The 21,539-nt window shown below is 37.7% G+C and overlaps 1 protein-coding gene across 1 annotated transcript; it reads left to right on the forward strand.

Moving 5' to 3' along the window:
* The first annotated feature begins 1,128 nt into the window (after positions 1-1,128).
* On the forward strand, positions 1,129-16,742 carry LOC128378981 (homeobox protein Dlx4a-like). The gene is made up of 3 exons (XM_053338575.1): positions 1,129-1,465; positions 5,212-5,408; positions 16,500-16,742. The coding sequence occupies exons 1-3, from the start codon at positions 1,129-1,131 to the stop codon at positions 16,740-16,742; spliced, it is 777 nt and encodes a 258-aa protein (XP_053194550.1).
* The last annotated feature ends 4,797 nt before the right edge of the window (positions 16,743-21,539 follow it).

The following is a 21,539-nucleotide window of genomic DNA, read 5'->3' on the forward strand; positions in this document are numbered from 1 at the left end:
GACTGTTGAATAAATAATGTTGAGTGAAAAAAAATATGATTTTTAATTCAATTTACGTTTGAAACAACCCGTTTTTTTCCTGTATAATAATTCAAAAATAGGATCAAGTCAAATAAAAGCAGGAGCAGGCTGAACTATGACGTAAAATGAGTGGTAACTTAATTACTGTAATTTATCTATTAACAACCAGACAATAATATGTCACTTTAGTTTAAGTCGTCAAACTTCTTTTAATGTGTTTATTTTGTTATTTATCGATTTCTTAGTGGATCTATCAGGTTCGTTTTAATGAACCGACGCTGCAGATGTTTTTATGTCCACATTTGATCACACTTGCTGATTCATATTTAAATGGATTAACTGGCTTTTCACTTAACACTCTCTGGAATTGAGGCCTGCAGTAGACATTCTCCGCCAGAAACCCCTGAGAAGAGCCGGGTTCACCGTTGCTGCTGATTGTGATTTGTGTGACACGGTGAAGCGCAGCAGCCAATGAGCGCGCCGCGTGTGCCAAGTGGAGGCAGAGAATGGTCTCTCCAGACGCACAGTGCGCTCTGAAGGGGAGGAACACACTCGGTGCTCTCCGCTGCCAAGAGCCTCTCTCTCTCCCTCTCTCTCTCTTTCTCTCTCTATCTTCGCAAAACCCCCAGAAGAAAAAAAACAAGCGTCCATCTGGTTCTTCTGGACCCGAGAGAAGAAGGAAAGGATCCAGATTCGGAGGATATGAAATCTATTTTTTTCCGGCTTCTTTGACAGGAGTTCCTGTTTTTTTTATAGAGTGCCGTCTTTGGCTGCTTGTCGGCCTGTCATGTGTCTTGTCCGCGTTTGCTGGACTCGATGGTTTTAAACACTTGAGCGTCCCGTTCATGGACCCTTCAGCTGGGATGTAGCAGAGAACAAACCCCACCTTTATACTAGAATACTTATGCTTTCATTAAACAGGAATAAAGTGCCACACATCGACGGTGAACTGGACTGTGTCGGGCTGGTGTTGGTTTAAGGAAACACCTTTCTGAAAGTCTACTGCCTGTTTTTTCACATTGATGGTGAGTTGCCTTATGATGACCCCCGCCCGGAGGTCATAGCTGACCCTTCTTATTTCCCACCACATCACTGCCCCTCACCCCAATGATGACTATGAGCTCTATATCGGACACTTTAGTCCCGCCTGATCCTTCCAAATCGGCGTTTTTGGAATTCGGCGGCCACAGCTACCCCGGACATCCCGGACACCAGCAGCCCTCCCCCGGCTTGTCGCACAACCATTACCCAGTCCACGGTCTGCACGCCGTGGGCCCCTCGCAGCACGACGGGCCCTTTTCCTCCGGTGCATCATCGTACGGTCGCCCGCTGGGATACCCGCCTTACCACAGTCCCGTGAGCGCGCACCACCCCGGTGCGTACCTGCCCTACCAGCACGGGGGTCACAGCGGCGCGCTGGGACACACCAGACTGGAGGATGCGGGTAGGTTTCTGTTATGGAACAGAAAGAATAATTTAGGATATGTTTACACCTTTCTTTCTGCAGTTTGGCCTTTTTACTGATATCACCCTGCTCACTAAATATTTATCATGTGACCCACAATCAGACACTCATCATTTCGGTTATTTTTAAGATTCAGGTTGAGTTAAATTGATGGTGATGAAACTTTATTGATTCTCACTTACAGCAGCTCAAAATTAAAAGAAAAAGAGTGATGGATTAATAATAACTATAAAACCGCACACACTGTACACACCTAACCTATAACATATAGCCTACAGATATGATCTACAGTAATAATACACACATGGTGTGTAGCATTGTGCTGAAATGCTCCACTGTTAATTGGATAACTGCACAAAAAGAGAAAACGGTATAAAAATCAATTTACTCAAAATTGAAACATTATGATACGATAATAAATAAATTACGATACGATAAATAAATTACAATACATTAATAATTATATAGATATATTGCTTCAGATATATTGAGCTGTGATGTCATAGGCCTAAGTAGTGGGTGATGGTGAGAGGCAACAATAGTATGATAATGAATTGAAGGAAAAGAAAAGCTCTCGGTTTAGTGGGCTGCTCAGAACCAGTTTATGAGTTTATTTGGTTTGAACTGGACCCACCCAGGATAAAAACACATATTTCCAATTGTGCCGTTTTAAATAAAAAACATATTTTTAAGTTACTTTTTAAAATGTGACTGCCCAGCTCTAAATGAAGCCGAATGTGCCACCACTGAGCGCATTCAATTCAACAAAAACGCACTATATAATTTAAGAATAATGAGTAAATAAATGTGGATGTGTGCATGTGTGTTATTTAAGGAGCATTAGGATGCTTTACTCTGCTGTATTCGGTCTAAAAACATGAAAATAAACCACAGTGGAGCGCAATAATTGGATCCACACACAGGTCGCCCGCAGTCATGGTGAGTGTAGTTTGGCCCTGCGGTGTCCCGCAGCGGCTGCGTGCGCTCATCCCGTCATCTCACATATCACATCCCCGCCTGCACTGCTGTCTGTACGGGGCTGGCAGGCCTTTAACCAGAACAATAACAACATTCATATTTTTGTTCAAGATCATTAAAAACTAATTGTTGAATTTAAATTAAAGCTAAATATTTGGCTTGAGTGTAAAAAGTTTAAACTCTGACAATTAACAATCATGTGGTCCATAAACTGGGAAGAGGTGGATAATTTGAACTCAGATCAAGTTAGAAAATACATTCTTTGGTTGTCATGTAACCCTTTTCTCAGTGAGGCCTGTTGGCTGATGACTGTATTCACAGTTTACAGTAACAGTACACAATACAGTCATATTATAGCTTATATAAAAAGTAAAAACAGACACCGAAAAACCAATACGAGCATATAAAAAGGTTTGTATAAATAATTTAATGTAATGATGAGGCCATTTTAACAGCAGCATTTCTGAGAGAAGAAAACGTAGAATGAATTTGACATCAATGAAAAATAAAAGGAGTGATGTTAGATTTATATGATGCTTGGTTACTGGTATCATATGTCTGATAGGGAAGAAGATGCTTAACTGCAGGCTGAAGTGGCTGATTGTCAACCATCATATATGTCACCATAATTGTTAACAGATGTCAAGTCAGATCATGTAATAAAAATAATAATACGAATAATAATAATAATAATAATCCTTGATCACATTCTATTAAAGGAATACTTGAGTGCAGGCAAACACGGCTTTGTTTTCCTGTCTCACTCTTTCTTTCTTTCTTTCTTTCTTTCTTTCTTTCTTTTTAGTAATATAAACCATCTAGTATTCTTTTTTCCTGGGAATATGCAGACACAGATCACACTCGCTAACCCTAATGTTCAGAGTGGGTTCTTGAAGGCATCACTGAAACACATTTGACATTGTTTTATCAGCTAAGGACTTCATGACTTAAAAAAAAAAATTCTGTTGCAGAAAATGATGCATGACTTCTGTCAGCTGTAAATTTTCATATCTGAAGTGATTGTTAACCATATCTTTACACTGTGTTATCTTTCACAAATTTTATATAAGTGTATTTAGATTTATGTTATTGGACATTTTACAATTTTTTCAAAATGAGTGGAACAGTGTTTGACTTCTCCAGGGTCTATTTACTACAAATATACGCAACATCACTTTATACAGGAGAACGTACTGTACATTGCTATGGATGTTTCATTTTTATATATTCAACAAAATTAATATATTATTCCTTAAGATTAAATTCAGATTGAATCATGAAATATTTATTTATTTGGTGTAATAACAGTGGTTTATGGTCATTTTCATATTTTCTTATCTTCATCAAACATTCAAGTTCAGATTGTGGCAAAGGGAAAGGTCACCACGGCAACACTTCTATATTGGGTTTAATTAAGATTAGAAGTAAAGAAAAAATAGAATTATTATTAGGAGTATTATTTGTATTAATTGTACATATATAACAGTGAAGTCTGTTGGACGCCAAACAAAATGAGGTAAAGCCAATATCAGCAAACACAACGGGTTCAAACCAAAAATGTGCTAGTTAGAAAATGTAGAATTCTCTGTTGTCTTTAAAGTTTTCTTTATAAAAGTGACAGTCCTCTTTTTTTTTTTTTTACAAGCGTCCTTTCCTTCTTTTTCTCTCCTTCAGCGTTGATGTACTTGGGCGCGTCGGTGCCGTGTCTCCTGACTTCAGGAGCAAGCTCGAGTTATCTGAGCGTCTTGTGGGGCCTCGGCTTGTCCACAGCTGTTCTCTCCTGCCACTGCAGGCTATGAGCTCATGTCATAACAAAGATCAGCGTGGGCGAACATACACTGACTGTTGTATAGCTTTTCATGAAAAGAGAGAAGAAGAGAAAATAAGAGAAAAGCCCTCTCAACTGGCTGTGACTTAATAACTGTAAACCAAAGAGAACAAAGAGGTGTTATCTTTTTACCTGTGCTCAGTGTAATACAGTCTTTATGCTCTTTGGTTTATGGCTCATATGTGCTGCATATTTTTGCTTGTGTTCTGAGAAGGCAATGCAACATGTTCTCACAGAATTAATAATGATTTCATGTTGCACAATATTACAAGAAGCTCTACCTTTACTAACATGACAAATTTGTATTTTAGTTTAATTTAAAATAAATACCACCTATTTTTTCTGTTTTTACTGTTAAATGTTGGTTAAAACATTTGGTTAATCTAAGGAGATCAATTCATTGTCTTTACCGTAATAAATAGCTGAGCCCATATGTGGCCTGTTTCTACATATTGGACCCCCAAAAAACACCCCAGCAAAAAGCAAAAAACATGACACTCATTCTCAAACACATAAATACAAATTTCCTGTGAGATCACGCCGAATACGTTTCTGTTTCTTCTTACCACCTTCCATCATGCTTTAATAGAGGCCACGTGTGTCCTGTATAAAAACAGGCCTGCTCCCTTCAATTCTGGCACTTTTTGTGGGATAGAAATGCTCATCAAAAGCAATGTGATCTATGTGAAAAACCTCACATGGTGACTGCAGCATGAGGCAACATAAAAAATATTCTAAATGTGTGACAGACATTATGTAGAAAGTTGGGACAGTATTGAGTGTTGGTTAGCTGAGACATTTGTGGCCTTTTTTTGGCAGAACACTCTGGAACGTTAAGGCCAGACTTCTATACCCTCTGTCCTCGTGTTGATGTTTATCTCAGGAAACCTCTTTCTCTCTTCCTCTCCTCTTCATCCAGAGCATGACAAGCCCACGGCGGTCATTGAGAACGGGGAAGTGCGGCTCAACGGAAAGGGGAAGAAGATCAGGAAGCCGCGGACCATCTACTCCAGTCTGCAGCTCCAGGCTCTCAACCAGCGCTTCCAGCAAACCCAGTACCTCGCCCTGCCCGAGAGGGCCGACCTGGCCGCCAAACTGGGCCTGACGCAGACCCAGGTAACACCGGGAAGAACATACATAAATGCAGACAAAATAAGCTAAAGAGGTCTACCTCTACTGATCCACATTCATGGTCAATACACTCACCAACAACAGAACCTGAATTATTTGAGCCTTTTTTTTAGCCTTATTTTTAATATTTTAAGAGGCTGTATAGAAAGAAAAAACGAGACCAGGTCAACATCTGCTGATCCACATTCATAGTCAACACACTCTCCAACAATAACCTAAAATATTGTTGGTGGTTTTATATTTTAAGAGGCTGTATAGGAAGATCAAGATCTAGAGGTCTATTTCTACTCATTGCCATTCATAGTCAACACACTCTCCAACAATAAGCTGAAATATTTGTAGTATATGGCTGAACCATGTATGAAACGCTACAGGGGCTTTTAATTTGAAACAATGCATATAGGAAGTGATGACACTCAAGTGACTATAGGTGACGATAGTCATCACTACTTGTGGCTATTAAAATGACATGACTACCCCTCAGTCTTTCGGTCAATCATGGACTTTCTCATGTATATTGCCCTGTAGGTCCCTGCACTAACACTTTTTAAAAATGTTTTTTATAAAAGTCATAATATTGCTGGAGGTGAAAATGTAAATTAATAACATGAGTCATTGATTGATTCATGACAAGGCTAATTTCTTTAATTGAGGGTTAAATTGCCTCACCCTTATCATATTTGTATTTCTAACGTTTTTTACGTGTTTTTTGCATTAAAGGTCACACTGAAAGAACAATAAGGCCAGACTAAATGCCCAAACAGGCACTAGTACATTCTTGTAGCCCAGTGTCATCCTCTGCCAGGATCCTTTATAAGCTAATTACGTATCAACATTGACTGACATGCTTAAATGTCATGTGAAGCATAGTCAAAGGTCATTTGTCATGAAATTGTCTTTAAAAGACAAAGGACATGAAAGAGATGATGAACAGGTCAATGCAAATCATTTTTTACATGCTTGTGTATGTGTGTGTGTGTGTGTGTGTGTGTGTGTGTGCGTGCGTGCGTAGGTGTGGGTAGATTGGATCCACTTTATCCACCAAAATAATCACGACTAAGGAGAAAATGTGCTTCTTTCAATACATTTAAATAGAAAAAGAACATAAACAGCAATTAAAATGTTCTTAAATCATTGTATTGCATGTATTCTTTTCTGAGTGTGTGTGTGTGTGTGTGTGTGTGTGTGTGTGTGTGTGTGTGTGTGTGTGTGTGTGTGTCTGTGTGTCTGTGTATTTTCATTAACACGTCTGCATAGTTTGGGAGATGAGGGGCGAGGTTAAATGGAAAACTTGTTCTGTTGCTGGTCAACTTTTCCTCGCACGTACTTGCTGTTTGTCGGTTTTCCGTCTCTCAAGTGCACACACACACACACACGCTCGCACGTGCAGTCACAGGCAAATAAGCCTAATGGCAGCCATTTTGTCTGTCACATGAGGCCTATGAACCGACATGGGATGCTGCACGGTTTGGTTGAACCACTGATGCCTCTTGTTTCAGCAGTATGAACGCTTCAAGTTTCTATCACATTTTTTATTAGCTTCTTTGGAATTTAATAACAACCCACAACATTTTCCAATGAATAAAAGTCTAATTTACTACGCTCCATTGACATCAGACAATAGTGATTCAACTTCTATTCAGCTGATGAAAGCTTCGATAATTGCTGCTCTTAACACCCGCAGTCTGCAGGAAAGAAGAAAAAAAAGCCATGCTGATCAGGGCAGATATAGATATAGATATTGCACTTTTATTTATGTCAATCTTCTATTCCATCTGTAGAGTAATGATCCTGAGTAAAGACAATGGAAAGAATAGTTATCACATTTCTATATGTTCGTGTGAGCTGGCCAGTAGGAAGATTGTTTTACGACTTTGGTGGCTTAGAAGCTTAGAGTTGGTTCCTCTGATAGTCTCTCACTGTTTCCTCATTTCCTGAGCATCTTTCATGAATTAGAGAAATAGCTGGATACCTGACGAGAGGTCAGTTTATTTAAAATACTGCAAATTGCCACAGTAGTTTATGCAAACCCTACAGCTCAACAAAGGATGTTTTCAGACCGCGTGGCAAACTTCTTCTTTATGCCATTTAGGCTGGTTATTTAACCTCTACAAATCATAGAAACATGATGGACTTGTCCATTTGAACCAGTTTAAAAAAGATAAATGCTTTATAATGGATTTGTCCATTTAGCTTATTTAAGGTTTTTTAGACATTCATTTTAAATATTTACTACCTATAGTTTATAGGATTTATAAGCTTAGGTGTATTTCTTTTCATATATTATAAATTATAATATTAAATCAATAAATGTATAATTAAGTGGTAGCTTAACCACACTGAAAGGCACTAGAGTCAAAAGCTGAAATTGCAGCTAGCTGTTAAGCTTTTTAGCTTTAGCAGAATTTTTGCTGTTTTTTTCTCTACTATGACTGGATTTAGCCTCTGACTGATTTAGTTATGTGGACTAACAAACTGAATCATTATAAAGTCAGTTTATTAAAACGGCTTTTTCTCTTTTAAAGATAAATAACAGCAAAGGACCAAATGTTGTTTTAGCTTGAGCAAATGCTAACCATGACTATCTCAGAAGCTAGCTTTAGCTTGATGTAGCTGTTTTTTTCTAGTCGGCTGTTTCTGCTGTTTGGGGTTTTAGTTGTAGTTACTGTAAATTTAAAACAATGTTTTTACAGAAACCATACATGTGATATAATAATTTTGTTCTTTGGTAACAGAAGTCAAAAAGTCAGATTCATTTCTCAATTTTGACCAAATATGTTATTAGGTATTGCATTTTGCCTTTGTAGGGCAATGTATTTATTATAAGTAAATCACTAGCATATTAACTATAATATATAAATTTCACCAAAACGATTTAACTGCTTTTTGCACAGTATCCAAGCTAGCTCCCCTTGTCAGAATTTACATTCATTCACTGTCATGTTATCATCCTGGCTGTGATTCTAAATGCTGTTTGTCCTCATGAAGAAACAGCAGGAAGGTATAGGACCTATAGCAGCATCTTTGTGACATACACATGCAGGCATATTTTTAATAGACAATGCTCCATTTAGCATGTTCAGAGATGCATTATGCTAGGAAGGTGAACATATAGGTTTGAGTATTGAGCTGGTGTGCCATTGGTAGAAAGTTTGTTTACACACACACATTTGAAATATGATACATACGTGTGTGTAGTTTACTGAGCATACATAAGCAGTTGATGTCATCAGATGTAATGTCCTAATCCTGTATGAATTAACCACTGCAGCTATGTTTACACTGGGAGTAAGAGAGGATCCATCCGTTTGCCTTTGTCTTTTGTAGTGGGGAAAGTGGCTTTGAATGTGGTCTGCTGCAAGTCATACATGCATGAATGATTACCTTAGGAGTACTTTGTTTTTGTTGGTTTTCACTTTTTTAAATTGTGTTTTCTTTGAGGTGTTTTGGATCAGGGAGAGACTACTTTGACTGATTGCATTACAGTATGTCAGAGTTATTCAACTCATACTAGGAGCAATTAAAGGATATCTGACTGTAGTCTGAGGAATGCAGACGCATGTTTTTTGTGGATTTGGGATTAGGTGCTTTTTTTTTCGTGAATGATAAATTTGCCAGAGACATTACGGTAAAAGTGAGACCTTTTTAAATGTAGCGAGACTAATTTAAATGAGGACACCCAAGTAGATATTCCTTAAGGCCCACCCAGTCACCCCTTTTTCAGAAAGGGGGTGAATGGGGGTCACAGCCCGCCTGCAAAGAAATGTTTTGGTTTAACAAGAGACAATGGAGTTTTGAGTTTTAACAGTAGATAGATTGCTTAGTTTGCTTTGGCCCTTTCCAGGCTAGCTGTTTCCCCCTGTTTCTAGTCGTTATGCTAAGCTAAGCTAACCTGCTGCTGGCGGTAGCTACTACTGTACAAACATGAGATCATCTATCAACCTTCTCATGTAATGATTGATTTATGCTTCTGCGTCGGAGCAACGCCGTTGCTACACCGTCGCTACACCGTCGCTCCGACACCGCCGTTGTCCTTTCAAAGTTCTGCGTCGAGGGAACGTGTTGCTAGGGGGTGTGTGTGCATGTGTGTGGTTTCAGAGGAGTCTCTATCTGTATCCTTGTTTAAATAAAGCAACTGCCGGGGGAACTGACGCTTTGACCGGACCAATCACAGCCCTTGCGGTTAGGATTTTTTTTGAGGTGCACGTCAGGCTACGACGTAGGGGTCCGCGTCGACGCAGAGGGCTACACGTAGCTACGCCGTCGGTCCGACGCAGAAGCATAAATCAGCCTTAACTCAACAACAAAGTGAATAACTATCAAACTATGACTTTACCATCCAATTGTGCAAATAGCTTAAACAGCCATAGAGGCATTAGGTTTTTGGGTGGTTGGTCGATACTGTTCTCACGGGCAAGATAGCTTAAAAACACCTTAAGGGAAGTTCTTCAAATTTGGCACAAATGTTCACCTGAACTCAAGGATGAACTGATTAGATTTTGGTGATAAAAGGTCAAGGCCAATGTGACTTGTTACCATACCGTTTATTGCCATAACTCAAGAATGTATGTTAATTTAGACAAGGTTTCACACAGATGTTTAATATTTTATATCCAAAAGGTCAACTTCACTGTGATATCATAAAGTTCTATAAAAACACTTTTCCAGCCATTATTCAATACCATACCTCCAGAACAGAAGGAGTGATTGTGACCATATTTCACATGGTTAGATACTGAATTGTTGACACTAATCTTGGGTGTCCACCTTGAAACAGTGGTGACTGTTTAGATCTTCTGTGAAGCAGCCACATTTTATTTGTAGCTTCTTTGCAGCAGCTTCCATATCTGAAGCATCGTCTAATGTCATGGCTATCAGAATCAGCTTTATTGGCCAAACATGTGAACACATACAAGGAAAATACACTTAATACCTTTCATTAAAGTCCTTCAAAGTCTTCTCTACGAATATTACATCTTTACAGACAGTGGTTGGCAGAGGCCTAACCCTAACTGCAAGGTGCTATTTCTAATGTTTAATGTTTGTAAAGTCACAATTCAGGATTTTTTGATCTTCTGAATACTGCTGTTAAAAATATTCCTTCTGTTGGCACTATACCTATTATGCGCAACATGTGTTTGCCTTGCTCTGGAATCATTATAATTTCATATTTTTATATATTTGAAGAACATTAGTCTATATTTTTGTTTAGCTAGTCATTAAATACTCTATTAGACATTGTTGTAGTAAACACAGACAGTTTGTGGAAAAAATGCATAGCCTATTACATTTGAAATATAATACATATATACATGTGTTTTGCAGGCGTGTTTTGCCTCTGGTAAATAGATTGAGACACAGTTTGTATTAAGACATGTAGTAATGTTGCTCTTACCCAGCTGTAATTAGCCTCGTGTGTGCATGTGTACTGTATGTCATACATACTGTATACAAGCACATATACTATCTACTGTGCACAAATTCCTCACATGCATGGGTGCACTTTTGCCTTGCACACACACACACACACACACACACACACACACACACACACACACACACACACACACACACACACACACACACACACACACAGCTCCATACATTAAACATATGTAGCTTGTGTGTCATACACAGATGGAAACATAAACACACACACACTTGAAGATAGTGATCATACACCACATCTCTGTGCTGCCTCCAAATGCCATTAGGCTGCCAGCCAGCCGCTAACCACTTTCTTGCTAAATCTCCTCTGTTCCCAGACGCTACTGAGAAATGGCACGTAGCACAACGTTTTTCCTCCAAACTCTTACTAACTTTATCTTTATCCATCTCCCTTTCTCTATCTCATTCTCTCTCTCTCTCTCACACACACACACACGCACACACACAAGCTTAACCCACCCACCAAATGGAAGACTTTTCTTACTGGAAAAAAAACAAACCACAGTGCAACACGGATCAAGTTTTTCATCCATTCATTCAAGAATATGCAGTTTAATATGTTAAACACACACACACACACACACACACACACACACTTAGAGGCACCTGGCCTGCCTCTCAGCCAACCTCCTCCCTTAATGTCGGTGTCATTAGCCGCACTCTCAGGGAAGCTGTCAGCTCCGTGTTGCTGCTGGAATATGAAACCAATAATTACAGCAGAAATCCTCTCACTGAGGCTGCATTAACTTAACGTGCTGTTGATTGACTCCTGGGCTCATAAGCTGCGCTTCACATATTCACTGTAGGTTTTCATCAGTGAGCTACCACTGAGTGTACCACTCCAGGTAATTGGTGTACTGGAGGCACGGTGGTTTGGTGGCTGTAATTTTCACTGATTAATTAATCGATTATTACAAAGGAGTTTAAAATTTGGTCTTAAGCATGGCTGTAGCAACTATAATAACAGCTGAGTTCTTCAGTTTTCAAATATGATTTTGTTTTTTAGGTATTTGTAGAATTTACTCAATAAAAAATTTGCAGAAATTTGGATAATAAAGTTGTGCAGCTACAAGATAATTTCTGAATTGCAACTTTATGGGCTGTAATTATAATAGTCTTGCATATTTATAGAGTGATACTTTCATTTTATGTATTTGCCACCATCCATACTAACTCCTAACAGGCTGTGATTGACGTCAGAGAGTATACTGAAACAATAGAGATCAAATTAAAAGTCAAATTTCGCTTTGCATGACTTCTTGAGAGCTGGGTGTGAAAGCTGGTTGCCTTTTTGATTATCGGGTAAAAGAATCATTTTTTCCACATATTTAGAGTCAATTAGAGCAGGCTGACTTCAATTTTTATAGAATAGAATATCTTCCATAAACCACTTCAACCATCTTCATAAATACCCATTTAAATCCCAGAGTAATAATTCCCAGGACTGTCAGTACGGAGGAGAAAACAATTTTAGTGCCAAGAGTGTTTTCTCTTCTTTTAGTTGGTTCTTTTATCTTTCTCTCCTCCATTGCCGGCCAGACCTTTTTTTTGCTCCAAGCTGCACCAGTCCTTTAGGCGTTCATTTTCCTTTATGGCGCAGTTAAAACCTGTTTCACACTAAAGTATCCTTCACCGACTGTGTGTAATTATTTATGATTCATTTGTTCCTGCTAAGCTGACAGGTTGCCCGAGAGACATATTCATGTAATTTGATGCTCAATTTGCAAGCACGCTGGAAACAAAGGACATGCCAATTATATCAGTAACAACACAACTGAAACATCTCCTAACCACAGAAAAATGATTGAAATGATATTTAGTTCAGTTCAAATCAGTCACTTTATTATCCCAGGTGGGCAACTTGACTTGTAGACAGGGACATGAGATTAAAAAAACAGTACAAAAAGTACAAAAACATAATGTACAATTTTTTTCCCTGTACATACAATATATAGAACACAATAATACAATAAAACAATCTCTAAAATGTGAAATTACATGTGCAGATTAAGTAGGGTTTTTGCACAGGGAGCAAAGGAGTGTTTACCGTGATACTCTGAATCTATAGCCTGAGGCAAGAGTTTCAAACTCAAAATGAACGGGGTGGTCTGTGCAGTCAAATATACAGTAGACTTGGAAGAACATGCTGGTCAAAGCCATGAGTGGGGTCTATAGGACACCTGTCACCTGACCAGCCACCTTCACAATATAGCTCAGGTTGTAGAACCAAGCAATCATAGAAAAGGTAAGAAGAGATTTTATAAATGACTTCAATAAAACAAAGACATCATTTTTCTATATACATGAAAATCCTAAGGAAGTACAGATATTGCTGTTCCTTCTGAGAGACTGCACCACAATTTGCATCAAATTTCAGGTTATTATCAATGACTGTTCCAAGATATATTGGAACAGTTATATTATGTGTTCTACAAATTCAATGCCAATTCATTTAATGAAGGTCTTGGCATTGAATGTGTAGAACATTATAAATATCTTGGAACAGTCATCGATAGTAAGCTGAAATTTGAAGAAAAAAATGTGATTCAGCTCAATGTTGGTGCTATTCTAATAATATTATGTCTTATTCATCACATTGTGATTATGGGGATTGTAATTGTTTCCTGCTAGAAACCTATAGAGCCAAACCATGTGTCTATAAGTATTACAATAATCTTAGAATACTGTATGTGATGATAACTGTATCTCTCATATCTCCCTTACACTATATTACTACAGTGATGTTATTGTAGGCACACCTGATGGAATTTCACAGTGTTACTGCAAGCATGTTAGGCTATAATGTTTGAAAATCACTTATTCATCTATGCAGCTCATTATTACCACATTTTATGCTACTTTAGCACATTGTCATCGCAGTTTGTGGTTGGTGTACAATAGTATATATATAATATAATAGTACAATATAATACTATCATACAGCCTTATCATAATTCGTGTATGTACTGGTATCTAAAGTACCATTTGAAAGTTTTTACACTCAAATGCAAATGAATGCAAATGAATGGAAAGGTGTGTCTAAACACTTGACTGGTGCTGATTGTATCCTATAGTCTTAGTACCCATTACATTCATTTAGGTTGTGAGAGGTTCATACAGCTTTAATTGGACACAATAATCTGAACTCAAGCCCACCTTTTCATGAGCTGTCCAACCACATCTCATGGATAACAATTGAGTCATCTCTATGTTAACTGAGCAAACGCCACCCGCAGATGAAAACCATAAGATGTGATTGAAGGCCGCAGAAAAAAGCAATTAAGTGGACGTTGGGTTAAGATTGTTTTGATAAATCACTCTTTTCATGGTCAGACCTTCTCATTATCCTTAAAACTTAATGTGAAACCATCTTGAAGTTGGTGTACCACATTCAGACCGATACAGTAACATGAGTCAAACCCATGTCAAGGGGTCTAGCAGTATGGGTGAAGTAACGACCAGTCCCAGTCAATGGTTTGGACAAAGTCAGATGCTGCCAGACTAGACTAGGAATGGGAATTAATTCAATGATAATGACACTTAAAATCATTTAATTTACAAAGAGAGGCACAGATGTTTTGCCAGATGTGGTTATGCTCTATTTTTAGATTGTGAGTCTTCTAAGACGTACTCCTGGTTCACAAAGGCATTGAAGTATATAGTACATGACACTCTAACTACTTGGGATCTCCCTGCCCACGGGGTTCCATCTATTACGTCATCCATTGATTCAGTGTCAGAAGATGCCATCTGCAAAGTTATTAGCGGGATGAACTCTTCCACTTGTGCCTTACCGTGCAAACCATGCTGTTTAAATCCTGTTTCCAAAGCCTCTCCCAAGTAACAACAAGTATAATTAACTCCTCTCTTAATTTAGGCATCTTTGCCACAGCTTTCAAGACTTCAATCGTAAAACCTCTCCTCAAGAAATTCAATCTAGATTACTCAGAGCTGAATTACAGACCCATTTCTACCTCTCCTTAGTAAACTTTGAGAGAGAATAGTTTTAATTCACTACTTGTTCATCTTACCAACAATGGCATTTTAGAAACTCAACAATCTGGTTATCGAGTAAACCGCAGCATGGAGCCAGCCCTACTGAAAGTTGTAAATGACTTCAGAATTATTGTGAATTCAAACAACGTGGCTTGACTTCTTTTCTTAGACCTCAGTGCAGTATATGATACAACCGACCACTCTCGTCTGATTGTGTTTTTGCTCGGTTTCAGTCTTATTTATGGATTTTTTGTCAGTCTGGATGGTGATGTATCAGAGACTCAACCCAATTTTGTTTTCATTACATTTGCTCCCACTTGGAAACATTATTAACCATCACCACATCAATTATCATTTTTTATGCCGACGATACACAATTGTACATCTGTTTATTGCCAAATGACCCCAATGCACTGCATGCTGTTATTGACTTTCTAACTGACATGAATGTATGAATGAGAAAAACTTCAAAATAGAATGAAGAAAAAACTGAAACACTTTTTAATAGGACCCAAGCAACAAGACAAAAACTGCAATCAGTGCTTGGTGGTCTTAGCAAGCAGATTAAAACATAAATCACCCTCTTTGGAATGGTTTTAGACTAACATTTTCATTCTCATTTTGATAAGATATCCTTTTTCCAACATTTCAGCCTCTCTCTCCAGAGAGAGGCTGAAATGTTCATTGACATTTTTATTAGTACCCGTTGAGACTATTGCAATTCCCTCTTTACTGGATTACCTAAAAATACAGCTGGTTCAAAATACTACAGCCAGAGTCTTAAGACTGCTTAAGACACTACACTAGCTACCTGTATCTTTTAGAAATGATTTTATTAAAGTTATTTTACTTGTTTATAAAGCTTTACTCCTCCCAACATCAGAGATTTTTTTTCATTTTATGTTCCAGCCAGATCATTAAGGTCCTCCACCGCTTTTCTTTTAAATTTTCCTTATGTGTCCTATAAAAGTAGCGGTGAGGCTGCCTTCAGATTTTATGGAGCATACTGCCTCTGGATATTAGAATGGAAAGCTCTCACTCTGTATTTTTAAAAGGAAATTAAAGACCTATGTTTTTAATCTGGCTTTTTAATTTTAATTTGGAGGAATGTTATAACTTCAGCTTTAGTTTTTAAGTTTTAATCATTGGGTTCATTATTTTTATCCCTGGTGTGTATTTTATTTTTATTTTATTGACTTTTATTTACCTATTTTAAACATTTTATTGCTTTATTGTTGTAATTTTTAGTCTTGCAGAATTTTATATATATTGCGGTCTCCTCTGCTCTTTTGTCTGTATTGTTGTAATCCTGCTATGTGAAATACTTTTGGCTCCATGTTTGTATGAAATGTGCAATATAATTTTTTTCTTTTCTGTTTTCTTTTTTCCTTTTTTATTAAACAAGGACCATGCACAAAAACATTATTATTAGAGATGATTTATGCCAGATTTAGCTATTATCTGATTTGGCAGGTACACACAGACCAATCACAGAACAATATACAGACCAATCTAAAAATACACATCAACATACAGTATAAAGTTGAGTTGAATACATATTTTGTAGTGGGGAAGCATGATGTTGTGTGAATCAACTTTTAATTTCTATCTTTCCCTCTGCTTGAACTTCAGGTGAAAATTTGGTTCCAAAACAAACGATCCAAATACAAGAAGATCATGAAGAACGGGCCCTGTGGACCTGAGGGAGACCACCTGGCCCCCCCACCGCCGTCCTCCTCCTCTCCGTGCTCCCTGTGGGACATCAGCATGGCTGCCAAAGGCGCGCCAGTGCACTCTGGAGGATACATGAACAATTTTGGACACTGGTACCCCGGACACCAGCAGGACTCCATGCCGAGGACTCAGATGATGTGACAGACATGAGGACACAGCACTTCCAGGACAAATTGTGGATTTATACCACCAAGCTGACTGGAGCTGTTTGGGACATGGACGTTGTTTAGAGTCTGAGCCGCTCTGGAGGCAAAAATGATGTAACTGGCAGAACTAAACTGCAGAGGACAGAACTAATCTGAGGAAGTTCAGCTTAACAAATATACAATAAAGTACAGACAGCTACCAAGAACACGAACCAATGCTTTGAATTTCTACTTTACTTCTAGCATTCACAAAATAGGTCATCGGGACTGTAATCATAGAAATGGCATAGAACTGGCTACATGTTAGCACCAATGCACCTATAACAGCATAAATAACCCCTTTAATACTGCAAACTAGCTGTTAGCTGATGCTAATTTCTAGTCTTGGAAACTATTTAATTTGCCAAGTCATTAGCTAGATATGAAAAATGCTACATGCTTGATTTGAATTGGTCAATGGTTGCACTATGAGGACTGAATGCTCAGATCTGATTGGCTGCAGCACTGAGAGCTGAGCATTTTGCGCCCCACAAAGCCTAGCTGACCTTCCTAATTCAGATTGCCAGTTAGCTAGTAAAGACTTGTGAAATATTTGACAGCTCCAGTTATTTAACTGGCAGTTATTTCTGCCTCCAGAGCAGCTCTGCCTGCCAAGAAATTGTTGATAAAGCTACAACTCCAAGCTAATGCTAGCGCTGCATCTCTGATTCTGAAAAATTCAGGTTTTTGTTTTTTTTTCTTTTCAATAGGTTACAGTGGGGCAGGTACACATGTAAAAAGAAAGGTTTCTTCACGGGTTCTTTGTAGTTTTTCTTTATGGAGCTGTAGGGCCTACTGGTTCAAACGATGCTCTGGTTTGCTTAAGTTCAAAAACAGATCAGATGAAAGAACTAGAGAAAAGTTCTTTGAATTCTGACTATTTTGAGTATTTTATAAATTCTGACAGAATTGTGTGAAACACTAGGTTCTATGTAGCATATAGAACTATGAAGAGCCATTATAAAACAGATACAGCACTAACACGGGTTCTGATAAGGTGTAAGAACAAACAACCATTTTATGGTACTTTATAAAACCTTTTTTAAATATATGGGAAATAGGCACTGAATGGACATGGCTACTTTATTGTATGAGTCCAACTTTAGTTTTTTTTTTAAAAAGCTAATTTTAATAAAAGATCTATAGTAGTTCAAACCAAAAATGAAATACCAGAAATGTATTTGAAAGACAGTTATGTGTAATAAAAAAAAAAAAAGTTACAAGGTCATTAATGACTATTGCTCTGAATTTGTCTGTTCTTGATCAGGTTGAGTAAATTAAAATAATTGGGCCTGTCACTCCAGATACTTGTTGTTTGTTTATGTCCCTAGAAAGTGAATATTAATGTGTTCAGACATTTGATGTTAAAATAACGGAGTGTTAGTTGCAGGGACTTTGCCTTGCTACATATCATTTAATTAATAGAAGTTTTACACTCCTAATTGTGACCAACATTTCCTTCTTTTTTTCTTTTTTATCCACCAATGGATTTTAATGATGGTCTCTGTCAGTGTTTCATCCCAACACTTTGTTTTACTCTGCTTCCCTCCAAACACATTATGAACTTCAGTTTTTTGACTCCTGAAGTTTACATTTTTATATACAGTATAAGCCATGATCTGTGGACTGGATTTGTTTCAACAACCTCTTACAATACTGAATTTAATATTTTGACAATAATATATTGTCTATGGGTCAAAGAAAGGCTTTGTTATTTGAAATAAATCAAACCCAGTGATCATTGCCACCTTATTTGATGTTGTTTTATTGAACTTACATCCAACAGTGGAAATCATTTGTTTTTGCATCAACAGCCTCTATAACAGATAATATCAAATTTAGGAGAAAAATAACATATTCGGTGTCAGTGTACCTCACCACCCCGGAGGCATTTTCTCTAAAGTTGTAAATCATGTTCGGCGCGCACCCCTCAAACATCTGGAAAAGCAAAAGGAGTCGTCAAACATCGTCAATGATTTTATAAAATGACCACGTCAATTATAGGTAATTTAGGACACAGCTTGTTAAATAAAGCTTTCACTCTGACGCTGTAATTATCTGTAATTGTCAGTCAAGGGAATATCCTTCTGCTTCAGGCTCTTTAAAAAGAGCTAGGAAGTAGTGGATTACACCAAACTGCATTACTGAGGGCTAATCCTTCCACAAAAAATACATGAATCTTTTGTATTATGTAACAAACAGAACAGGACTTTCCTGTTCATTTTCTTCTTTTTTTTCTGAAGATAAAAAGGGAGAGAAGTTAAAATACATTCCATCACTAAGTTAGAGTTATTTAGTGTTCAGGTCCCTGCTTTCACTGCTCAGATAGACTGAAAAGAACTAAAGAAAATTGGCAAATTACCTTTTAACGCAGTTTAATATGAGAACAAAACACCACAATAATATAAGGTGTGTGTCAGAGATAATGTGTGCGTGTCTGAAAAGATGATAAAATAACTTTTGTTGCACTGTTAAGAATTATGTGTGCTGCATTCATAACCACACCCGGAGGTGCTGCAGTGTCACGCTACATTACAGCAGAGCCATTGTCATATAATCATCCCAGGGTGCTGAAGGTTTAGAGCAAAAGTTTGGTTTGTAACACACATCGATGGAATCAGTGCAGCTGGCAAAATAAAGATGAAAAGATGGGCTTAATTAAAAATAATGAACTGTGTAGGTGGTCTGTGTATTAGCATTAGGCTCAAACTCTCTGTCTTGGATAAACATGTTAGTCAAAATCAGTAACATCTCCATGCAGCCTCCTCAAGATCCGAAACACATTTGCACCTGAAGTGACTGAAGTGGCTTAATTGTCGTGAACACAGATGGAAAACTTTCTTCCTCTTTCTCTTCAATCTTGTGGAGACAGTCGGCTGCTGTCTTTTTAAAAGGGAAACACATGTTGGGGAACCTGAACATTTTGCTACAAAATCAGGGCACCTCAGTAATGTAAATGACATTACTTTATTCACATGTGTTTGTTGTAGAGATTTGTATAAAATGTATGCAAGCAACCCATCAGCAAAAATGTATTTCTCACTTTTTCTGCTCAACGGCAAGTGTGTTTTATTTTTGAATCCTGCTGCTCACTCAGCGAGTGTCCAATCAAGTGAAACACGATGTTAAAGGATAGAATCGCAATTTTTCAGAGTCAGTCTCAAAACAATATTCAGGTGCCCAAATGAATATTTACAGATATTGACCATTACAGAATCCATTATAATGTAAGTGGTGGGGGACAGAATCCACAAGCACCCCCTTCCCACCCAAAAAAAAAACATGCTTCCACTGCAGCTGAACAGGAAATCACTATCTATCCATGAAAAGAGGGATATGTTTTTTAAATAAAAAGACTATACATGTGGAAGATTCAGATCAACTTTTATTTATGTATTTATTTTCTAAAAAAAAAGAAAAAGGACTGTGCATTTTGTCCCCCATCACTTACATTGAAAGCACATTCTGAAAGGATCGTCTATTAGTCAGGAATGGTTACAGCAAGAAAAAGCCTGTTTAAGTGCTCATATGGAGACCTGACTGCTGTTTTAAAATAGACTTGAAAATTGTGAACTTATCCTTTAACTACTGGAGGATGTGAAAATGATATTTTCACATCCTTTATAGTGATAAAGCGGAACATCATTTAAAGTCATTAATGCGATGAAATCATATGTTGGACCATTGTACAGTAAAAAGACTACTAATAATAGATTAAACTGAAGTGTGCGGTTTTATACAAGATGCGAGCACCTTTTATACATTTTATTGACTAAATAGCAAAATATCCATCAGAAAAATACGATACTAAGTCTGATCAGGTGCAACTGCAGAAATGACAATCAATAAGTATTTATTGGAATAATGTATATGTATTAGCATGTATATATGAATGTATAAAAAATACATATAATTAGGATTACAATTAATCACAGAATTAATTTGCTATAAATATCATTAACCTACACGTGGTTCTTACATAAATTATAACAATGTTGCATTATTGGTTTATTAAATGAACGTGAATGATGGCGTGATTGTCAGGAAAAGATTTGCGTGTAACAGTCAGCCTCGTGAGAAACTTTCTTCCTCTTAAACCTGGTGTTGACAGCTGACTGCTGTCTTCTTTAAAGGGAAACACATGTTGGGGAACCTGAGCATTATACCATGAAATCCATGCACCTTGATATTAAATAATGTAACTTATTTTAGCCTGCATTTATTGGGAAATCACAGTGCAGGTTGGGAGAATTTATAATTATGGACTCATCGTATTTTTCTTCATGGATTCTTTGTTGTATAAGTTACAAGTTCTTCTGTCTCTCACAGCCCTCATAATCTTTTTTTTTAACTTGTTTTCTTTTCTTCCGAGGATCAAACATCCCTTTCAAAAAAGCCACGCACTGGAATTTTTTAGAAGGCCCCGACTTATTTAATCGGCTACTGTGAGCAGCATCCTGTTGCCTCTGGCGGAGTTCACACCATAGAGTTTTATGGAAGAGTTTGCTTCACAGACTTCAGACACGTCGTACTGTCCTAATGAAGTGATGGAAGCCTGTCGGGAGCTGAGGGAACATGGCAACACACAGCAATCTGTTGAAAAGAGGGCAAAAGAGGAAGAGAACTTGGGGGGAAAAGAGAAAGATAAAGCAGAGGGCCACCCACCCACCTACCCACCTACCCACACACACCTACACACACTTGGCTAAAAAGCAGCATATCACATTTACTTACTTTTACTACACGTTTTTGT

This window comes from Scomber japonicus, chromosome 18, assembly GCF_027409825.1.
Source record: "Scomber japonicus isolate fScoJap1 chromosome 18, fScoJap1.pri, whole genome shotgun sequence".
Classification (NCBI taxonomy): Eukaryota; Metazoa; Chordata; class Actinopteri; order Scombriformes; family Scombridae; genus Scomber; species Scomber japonicus.